At 32.6% G+C, this 10,777-nt stretch overlaps 1 protein-coding gene across 1 annotated transcript in view; it reads left to right on the top strand.

Annotated features, from left to right (window-relative positions):
- LOC106460967 (beta-secretase 1-like) overlaps positions 1 to 10,771 on the top strand; it is a 40,909-nt gene extending 30,138 nt beyond the window's left edge. The window contains exons 8-11 of the mRNA XM_013920730.2: positions 2,063 to 2,212; positions 7,292 to 7,367; positions 8,211 to 8,345; positions 8,993 to 10,771. Coding sequence (XP_013776184.1) covers positions 2,063 to 2,212; positions 7,292 to 7,367; positions 8,211 to 8,345; positions 8,993 to 9,183 — 552 coding nt within the window. The 3' untranslated portion in view covers positions 9,184 to 10,771. The remainder of the gene's footprint in view (positions 1 to 2,062; positions 2,213 to 7,291; positions 7,368 to 8,210; positions 8,346 to 8,992) is intronic.
- The last annotated feature ends 6 nt before the right edge of the window (positions 10,772 to 10,777 follow it).

Below are 10,777 nucleotides of genomic sequence, written 5' to 3'. Positions count from 1 at the left end.
TCTTTCTGGTGGCAGCCATCACAATCAGTATAGTTTGATACATCTACCAATCTTTCTGGTGGCAGCCATCACAATCAGTATAGTTTGACACAGCTACCGACCTTTCTTGTGACAGCCATCACAATCGGTATGGTTTGACACAACTACCAACCTTTCTTGTGACAGCCATCACAATCGGTATGGTTTGACACAGCTACCGACCTTTTTGGTGGCAGCTATCACAATCAGTATAGTTTGACACAGCTTCCAACCTTTCTTGTGACAGCCATCACAATCAGTATAGTTTGACACAGCTACCAATCTTTCTTGTGACAGCCATCACAATCAGTATGGTTTGACACAGCTACCAACCTTTCTGGTGACAGTCATTTCAATCAATATAATTTGACACAGCTACCAACCTTTCTGGTGACAGCCATCACAATCAGTATAGTTTGACTCAGCTACCAACCTTTCTGGTGACAGCCATCACAATCAGTATAGTTTGACTCAGCTACCAACCTTTCTGGTGACAGCCATCACAATCAGTATAGTTTGACTCAGCTACCGACCTTTCTTGTGACAGTCAGTGTAGTTTGACACACTTGCCAGTCTTTCTTGTGACTGTTGCATAGTCAGTATCACTTCATTCCTAATAAATGTACTGATATTAAAATGCATTGATTCAGTTCTTTTTTTTAAACTGTCAGTGCCAATGTTGATTTAATTTACTGTAGGTGCTTCTCTTTTTTGTAAACTCTTGGCTGTAGATACTATACACAGATTTTTAATGTCTAGAAATGTTTCTAACCCTATACTTGAGCAAAGTATTTCCAACATTGCTTTACTTTTATTAAACATACATATCTGAAATTTTTAACAATGACTCTTAAAAGTATAAGCTACAAACAAGACAATAAATTATTCTTCTCTGATTTTTACTTTTATTGTGATGGGTCTTTAAATGTGAATAATAAAATTCTAATTTTTCTGAATTGTGAACTGATTGTTAACTTTGTAATTTTTGCTACATCATTCTGTTGGGTATTTCTATATTTTAATCAGTAAAATATTTGTTGATACTATCTAAGAAATTTGTCATAAAAAAAATGAAAACATTGAATTTAAAACATCATTATTAAAAAAATTAAGAAATATGTTTTTAAAGTAATTCGGTCAATTTGAAATGTTTCCTTAACTCTATTTTTTACAATTAAATTAGTATTTTTGGAACATATATTTTTGTTAAAAAATAATAATTACACAATTATATTTTTCTAAAGTGTTGGTGTTTTCAAAAAGAGGGCTCTAATTGTACATGTGTGATTAATAGACTTTTTCGCTGTGTAGGGTTCCCATTTGTAAGTGAAGTTGAACATTATTTCCAATTTGCATTGAAAACTAATAAAGACACTGGAATATATGTGTTTTTATATGCATTATCTAATTATGCCATCATTTTAGTTCAGAAGTTATAAGAAAAAAACACAATATGTGGGAGGTTTATAAATATCCTGTAAAATTGCATTTGCCTTTCTAGTCTTTATTCACATGTTTTTCACAACTTAGTAGCTAAAATATTTATTTGTTGTTTCAAACTTTAAGGGACTAATAAAATTGACAGTCCTTTGAAGGAAAGTATTGAATATGTTATTAGTGTAAGTGTTTGTGTTTCTTTGCATAAATAGATCTAATATTATTTTGATTTTTTTTTCATAACTTATATTTTTTAAAGGAAATTAATTTATCTCCAAAATAATCTGGTTACTTTGTAGCAATTTTTTTATTATGATTCTTCTCCTAAAATAAATTAAAATAATAAATAACAAAGTTAATCAATAAAGAAACAAGAGCTGAAAAGTTTTTAGTAAATTATATGCAACTCCTAATTTTCTTGTTTTATGCATATTAATATCTTTTTATGTTATTACTGAAAAATTGTAATCGTGTAACATTTCCAAGTAGTTGTTTACTTAAGACTTGAATACCATCAGATAAATAATAATACAAAAAGGTTTTAAGAGTAAAACTTCAAATCTTTTTATCTGTTGATTACAAATATCCTTTTGAAAAACTTCACTAGTTAAAAAATCAGCTGAATGAAAGATTCTGGAAAGGACAAGAAGATGTTTGCATACAAAAAGGAAGATCTGTGAGTGAATACTTCCACCAAATAGAAATGGTCTTTGGAGAGACATTTAACAGCTCAGTGTCCTTGGTCATTCCACCAGAGGTAATAACTTTATTTGGTCTAGGAACATGTTTGTGATAAGTTTTCTTTAATGCTGAACAAAAAATTAGATAATCATAATTTGACACTGTTCCTTTTGAATATAAAATGGTGTTTAAATCATGTACACAGATGGAAGAGAAAAAACAAGCAAATACAAGCGCAATGCATGTATGAGACAAATAGATAAAATCATGGCATCTGCTACAATGTGAGAAATACATTGTGTAGAAATAGCTCAAGTTACAGTTAGTGCTATACTTCTCAAATGATAGTTTGTATTCTGGCCATTATTATTTGTCCACTGTGTAGTAAGTTTCTGATTTTGTTTAAATTTACCTGAAAGTTATTTTTCTCATTAGAGGCATTCCCTCGGTATTTGATTTTTTTTAATCTTTAGTTAAGACATTCTGATGAACTGTGATAAAGTACTTTTTTCAAGATTTTGTGAAAAATGAATCATGCAAACTATAACATTTTGAGTTTTTTTAACCACTTTTTGATGGTGGATTTACTTGAATGTTTTATATTGTGATGTATATAAAGGAATATTAAGCATTTATAAATACTTGTAAATCCCACTTGTGATTTAATTAATTTTGAAATCTTACAGTTCTCCATGTATTGTAATTGTATATTACTCAACTATATATAATTATCAACATCAATATATATATATAGATAAACACACACAAACAAGTGTGACTAAACCAAATATATAAATATACATACACTATATATTGCTTATTTATTTGTCAGTATACTGTACCATGCAGAAGTAGTACCCAAGAGAGTAATTTATAGTGACATTCACAGTATGTATTGAAACAGTGTATGCCTATATATGCATTCTCTCTCTTTCTACCTAAGATATTTCTGTAGTTCTTACTGTATGTGGCTTAAAAGATATTAGATGTGGGATATCTAGTTTTGAGACAATACCTCACTGCCTCACACAGAAAGCATCATTGTTCTTGTGTCTTTTTACGAGATTTGCATTCTTCTAGCCTGAGCTATTTCTCATCTAAAAATCACATGTTTATTGTTAACTGCATTAGTTCATGATGAGATCATCATGCAATGATTGTCATCCTTTTTGTGCAGTAATCTTTTTAAACACTTGCACTAAAAATAACTTCATTCTTTTCATCAGTATTTTCTAGAACAGACATGTTTTTAAACATATTAATTGCATGAGATTTGCAATAGTTTACAGAACTTCAAATTTAACTGGTTTCTTCTATGAATACAGAAATATACAAATGGAAAAAATTGTATTTTTCCTGCCTACTCATTTTGAATTCTTAAGTGATGGTAATTTCTGCTTCATTCTGGGTTTGGTGACTGTTCCTAGCTTGGGACTGATGTTTATAGTGACTACTGGGGTCTTGGTGTCTTTGGTGGACGTGCCAGCCATTGTTCAATGTGTTGAAGGTTCCTTCATGCACACTAGGCCTCCTCCTACTGTTTTGTTGATATTCCTTCTACTCAGGTTGAACATAATCAGGATGACGATAATCTTACTAGTTATATCCCACACCAGGACTTGCTCCAGGCATAACTTTATCTGTGGTAGAAAATCCTCACTCTTGAAATCTCTTTCTTGACATGACTTTGCAGGTATGTTCTTTTCTTTCTCTTTTCCATTTGTCTTCTGCTTCCTCCTGTGTTTTCCTATGTGGACCTCTTCTCCAGACTACTTTGTTTTCCCTTCTTCACCTTACATTAGGGTCTATGCAGGATCATTTCTCATTCAACTGGACACTTGTTCTAATGTGTTTCATCCTTTTAGTCTACTTGGTTATTTTGTTCTGGTTTTCCGCTGTTCTCCACTTCCTCAATTCTCAGTCTTTGGAATCTCTTTTTACCTGCTTCAGAGGGTGGACCCTTAATTTCTGTTTTCCTTTCTCATACTCAATTTTCACACTTTTGTCTCTCACCCTTTTTATTTTACTGCCCTCATGTGTTGTCTCTTCATCTCTTTCCCTTTGTGTCTGAAGAACTTCATGTTGTTTCATGAGAGGTTTATCTGAAGGAGTTTGTTCTCTCTTTTTCATTACATCGACCCACACTGCTATTTCTGCTCTGTCTCTCCTTACATTGTTCCTCTGCTGTTGGGACAGGATGCTCTGCTAAATAAAGTATGTCTCTATCATGCTTATATCCATGATTTTTGTCAGGCTCTATTTCTTTGTCCAGAGGTTTTCCATGGTATTCCTGACTCACTGAGGACCCAGACTGTTATAGTCCAGCATCAGTCCTCATTGTCTACTACAGTTTCTCAGCTTTCTCTACTTCTGTTCCTGGCTTACTAAATCTGTGGCCCACCTTCCTATCTCAGTTTCCTGGCCTTCTTCCAATTCTCCCACTGATCATTGTTAGGGTCATCACTTTCTTTGTTCATGACTACCATGTCAGGTCTAACCCTGTGGGTTTCCATCTGGCCTTCCTCGCTGGCCTTTGGACTCCTATTTCATCTGACAGGTTGTTCCAGTTCCTACTCCCATGATTAACTAGGGCTTTGATGTGGTTTTACACACTTTTCCATTGGTTCTGTTCAAGCTGTTGACTTCATGCTCATTATTCCATCTTTTTTTGAAAACATCTGCTTATCCTCCTTGTTTGTGGTCACCATTGTTCAGATGTATATGCCATCACTGCTTCCTGCACTCCCTTTCACCTTACTTACTTTCTCCTCTATCCAGACCACACCTTTCTTCCTCACACTTTGGCTGTTCAGGTGGGTGATTGTTCTTTCACACTTTGTCACATGAGATTCTTAAACTGTCTCATTCTCTTGCATCTTATTTTCACTGACCATTGGACATGATCCTTCAGTCTGGTGTGTGGATGAACCTGCACATGTCAGTCTTCCTATATCTTTGTCATCGTCAAGTGGAGCATAGGAGACCCTTGCCACTTACCAGTTCCTAGCTGTTTGAGGTGGTGTACCTTGGAGAGTTCCTCACCAGCACTGGTGCGAAGTATGGTGGTGGTGACACTGTCTGTGCAGTGTGGATCACCCCTCAAACAGCTAGTGTGCCCTCCTCCAGCAGTGAGAGTCTGTCCAGTTGAGTCAAGGTGAGCACGCACTGTGTGATCTGATCACACCCTAACTACACTACACTTCTTGGCACACCAACCACTTGTGTGCAGGTGCTCAGTTGGTCATGATCTCATTCTACTCATCCCGGCAACACTTGGGGCTCTTTTGTCTTTCCCTCTGATTTCTTCTGTGTGAAGAGTAGATCCTGGTCAAGATGAGATGCATTCTCTCTGCCATTAGGTGTCGCACTCCAAGGGCTTTCCCTTTGGGCACTTTCTGATGGAACTCATCTAGATTTAAATGTTGTACTGGCCCCTCCACCACGTCAGTGTGGGAATCTAGCTATTCTGTGTGAATAAGTGAGGTATAGTCTTAAAAGTTAACATTTTCTTTACATGAGAATGTATATCCAATAGATACTCAGCTCTTCTCACCTTTCCATCTCCCCTTCCTTGCCTTGCCTAAGAATGAAGATATTCTCAGTACATGGAGCTTGTGTTACCATCGCATTGGTGAAAAACTATAGTTGTAGGATGATGTTCATCATGCACTAGTGCAGTTCACATTAAACACATGATTTTTAGGTGTGAGTTAACTCAAAGCTATTGGCATGCTAGTCTCATAGGCAGCCACTCAAGGAATGAAGCTATTGTGTGTGTGGAAGTGAGTATGTAACAGAAATACATTTTCAGGTAAGGAAAATCTTAACTTCAGAGTTTATATATATATATTGGACCATAAATATTTACTTTTTATTGTTTAAGTTAAATTTTGCATTGGAATAGATATGTTCAATAGTACACAATCATAATGTCATTGACTGTGCAGCAACTCCTAATGAAGAAAAGGACAAACACTGAATTTTATTTGTTTGTGTTAAATATCATACATGCAGCTCCTTTACTGGAAAAATCTTGTTTTCGAACGCAAATTTTGAGATTGTTCAAGCAAAAGTGTTAGTTTCAATTGATGTTTTGTGAAGTGCCAGGGTCAAACAGTTTCTGCATTAATTAGAGCTAAGTGGTCCTTATGTACTACTAAACCCTCTAGTGTTCTATTGCATTTGGTCTAAACAACTTTTCAGCCTAAGGCCAGTTAAGGACGGCATCACAAAATAGAAGCAGGCAGTTGTTATTAAAAGGTATGTATATATATAGGACAAAATACACAATTAAATTTAAAGGTAATTAAAACAGGAAATATGTCAACATAATTGAGATAATAAATATGAAAATAATATTAGGTACAAAAGGAAATAGTATAAATAGTAAATAATCTAGGAACATTGTAATATTTCTGTTGGAAAGCAGCTTCATTCAGAGTTTACTCCAAACAACTCAAGTACTAGTGAACCATAAAGGTAGAATTACTGCATGTAAACCCCCTGTTTGTAGGATGCAGCATACAGGTTACAGTACGAGATGTATAAACTGTAAACCCACAAACCCTACACAAAATATAATTAGTTAATAAAAATATATATATTTTTAGCTTGTTTATTATCAAATTTATAAAGTTTGGTGCAAAAGAGATGTGAAGCTCTGTTTGTTAATGAAATCACCATGTCCAGGATTTGATTTCAGGAAACTAAAGGTCTTGTCAGCAGCCTTAGAGAAGGTCACTTATAGCTGTGAACTTCAGTTTATGTTATGATGTTTGTAAACTATGTTCGTCTTTGAAGTAAAACTTACTGGGCTGAGATTAACTGAAGATCTTATATATGCCACTTCAAATTATATAGTATATGTCTCATCCTTGTTTGTTTTAGTTTCTTACAAGAAGTTGAAGTAATCACATAGAAACTAAATTATCACAAACTTGCAAAAAATTCAAGTGATCAATAGAATTTACATCATGCTAGTTCAGTTTACTTGGCTAACAAGTAATATAACGAATATAATAGAAATAATGCTTATTCATAAAACATGCAAGTTGTTATTGTATATTTTAGTTTTTAGCAATAATGTTTTCTATGTATTATGAAATATTGTAAAAATATCATTTTATGCATATTTATATATATTTCATGTCATCAGCTATTTCTTTGGAAGACACCTCAAATTGTACCTGATAACGACTGTTACAAACTGGGGATCGCTTCGTCAAAAGTTGGTGAGCAGTGTTATGTCTTTAAATTATTCATGTATTTATGTTCTGTTCTGCATATCTTACCAGTATCTTTTAGGCAACATAAGTAGAACTTGTCATAGATTTGAGCTAAAAACAAAATAAAATAAAAAAAATTGTAACCACTTCTAATGCACTTGTTATATGTTAACACCCTTCAGTACGAAGATATACCTCTTTATCAGATTAGCTCAGTTACTTCTTTTAACTGTTTTGTCAATTGCCAATTCGGCTTAAAATAGCCGATTTATGTCTTTTGGCTTGCTTGTTTTTTGTTGTTTTTAGAAGTACTTATTTAAATTATTAGTACAGTAAGTTGTTAGTGAAACTAAACCTTTCTGTAGTTCAAAACATCTAGAAGCAGATGAAAGCCAGAGAAAAACTTTATTTTCATCATGGCTGTTTTGTGACTACTTTAGTGAATGTAATTCATAATAAAAAGAACTTGTGATACAAGACATGTTTCTTTAATTTCAAATAATAAACCAGAATTGAAAAGAAGATAAAAGATATGCGTTTCCATTAATAAATTTTCTTTGGATACTCATACAGTTGTTTTGTTTTTAATAAAATATATTATACACATCATAGAAAATTATATGTATCTACTATTAAAACAGCAGCAACATTTTAAATTTTCAAACATTTTCAAAACTGTAAGTTTGGCACATCTTATTGGAATATGTATATTTTCAGAATTAATGGTTAGTGTTGTTATAAGCTTTTCACAACCAAGGAAATACTGCTATGAATTATGTTACTTTTAATACTTTCCCAAAGAAATAAGATGAATATGCAGTCTGTAATAACTGAGTTTCTTTTCCACAGGTACAATCATTGGTGCTGTAATTTTGGAAGGTTTCTATGTAATATATGATCGAGAAAATAAAAGAATAGGCTTTGCCAACTCTACCTGTACACATACAACTGCAGCAGTCATTAGAACCATGAATATGCCTAAAGGTGTGTTAATTGCCATTGGAATCTTAAAGGAGTGATAATCTTCTCAAAGAAAATAGTTCTTTTGTATATTTACTGTTTGTCTCTCTCACAAATGCATTTTGAAGCTATATGATTATGATCCTTCATGTAAAAATGGTCAGGAACACCTATATGTCGTAGAACTGCGAATTGATAAGTAAAAAAAGAGGAACTGGGACTTGAACCCAGGACCTGTGTCTAATAGGGCCATTGCTCTGTCACTGAGCTTTCTAAGAGTACAAACCATTTCCATCTCTCTTCACCCATAAAGCTTTTATACTACGAGTAATAAAGTACATGCTATATTGTGTTGGTCAAGTAATTAGTGGTTGATTTACCACCATCCCGCCAAATTATAAAAGTCTAACTGGAGTCTCCTTTCACTTATTGGCTTTTTAGGACTATGATGTTTATGTGAGGTTTCTTTTCTTTGATTCATAAAAAAATGTCAGAATAATTACTATTACATCTCTCAAACAAGCTTCATATTCAAGTCATTGTTAAATCTAATCAGGTTTCTATTTTTATTAATCTGACATTTAAAATCCAATATGTTTAGAGCATATTAATGAAACTATTTGAATACATTACCTTTGTAATAATAATTTCTACCTTGTGACTTCTGTTAGATCCAAAAGATTGTGCTCACAGTTATGAGGAAGAATCTGGGTCATCACTTCTGGTTATAGCATACATATTGTCAACTTTGTGCATTTTATGTGCCATTCCATTGCTAGTGATGCTGACACAGTGGATTTGGCACCATCTAATCAAAAAACGTGGAGATACTTCAGAAGCTAGCAGCCTTATTGATGATTAATTCTGTCCATAGTATGCAACATTGTAACTGGTTATTGTATCACCATCTTTTTTCATAAGTGATTTGACAATGATAATTTTATAAGCATTGTTACAGGTTTATAATATTTAATACATTATTTGCCAATTATTTTGAAGCAATTTGTTTGGTAACTGTTTACAATGTCCATACTTTAAAAATAATTTTATAATAAGTAAATGGCTAAGTGCTCTTTAGATACCCCTTTTTAATAGCTAATATTCTTAGTATTTGCATATATTTGTTTTCATAGTTACTATACAATCTACTTATAAATCACATTCTTCATAATGTCACACAACTATCATCATAATTATTGATATTGGTTTTTGATCAATATCCTTCAAGTTGATTCTGAGCTTTTACATTATTATAGTGCTTTACCAAAACTTGCATTTTCTCATTTGCTTGTTCTTTCTGAATGAAAACTAGTTTGTACAAAGTATGATTAACTTAAATTAGATTGTTAGTTACTATGCAAGCTTGTTAAAAATATATATTAGTGATTAATAAGAGTTTTGTGTGAGGTGGTTTTTGGCTAAAGCAAAGCGTCTCTCAGGAAAATTGCAGTGGTAAATATTTTAGCAAAAAAGTGTGCATGTGAATAGGTTAAAGAGAGAACCCTAGTTAGAACCTCAACCTACAGATGACACCAACAAAAAGTCAGTCTTCCAAAAATATGCAACAGTAGCAGATAGTCTGAAAGAAAAACATACTTTTAATGAATTTGTGGCAATATTGGAAAAAAACATTGATTTATCTTGAAATTCAAGAAAGGTTAAATAATTAGAATAAAGTTGCTAGTTTACTCTTGTAATCTGTAATATAGTGGGACAAAAGATAATAGTATTTTTAGTGATGAAACTATGCTATCAAGCACGATACATGCAACTGGAAACTAAGTAAGTTGAGCCTAGTCTGTAAGCGTGCTTCATTCTGACTGAGGATTGAGCATTCTTTGATAGTCTTAATACAATACTAATACAAATATTTCAACCATCTTCCACTTGTAAAGAGAGATATGAAATATGTTATAATGTATTGAATGCATTCATGATGTTAGAAAAACATGTAGGTTTAAAAAATAAATAAAAGTCCTAAATACAGAACCCATAACCTGAGCTCTTTTGAAAGGTGGACCTTTCTTTGTAAGGTGCATGAGATAATTGTTTGTTCTGTGTAAATTTATTACCTTAGAAGTTACCTTTTATTTAATAATATATATATATATATATATTTAAAATATTATTTGTTACTGAAATTACAAATAGTTTTGAATGTTACAAATCCTTTATAAAACCCTGATTTAATCCTCCTGAAAAATGAAGTTTACTGTATCATTTTGGAAGGATGATAAGAATCAAGTTTTTTTCACTCAAACATTCTTGAATTTACTGTATTTAATTATACTGATATGTTAATAGATTATACGAAATAGTATATAGACATTTGATTTTAAGTGATTTATGAGTTTTTTTTGTTTTGCACTTTTTCTGATATTCACATTTAGTCCAATAATTTTCTTAGAACTTAATGCATGTAAGAAGCCTAAAGCATGTACTTAATGCAAAAAAGT

The sequence above is a fragment of the Limulus polyphemus genome, unplaced genomic scaffold, assembly GCF_000517525.1.
Source record: "Limulus polyphemus unplaced genomic scaffold, Limulus_polyphemus-2.1.2 Scaffold871, whole genome shotgun sequence".
In the NCBI taxonomy this organism is placed as follows: domain Eukaryota; kingdom Metazoa; phylum Arthropoda; class Merostomata; order Xiphosura; family Limulidae; genus Limulus; species Limulus polyphemus.
This window is presented reverse-complemented; position numbering and strand designations above follow the sequence as displayed.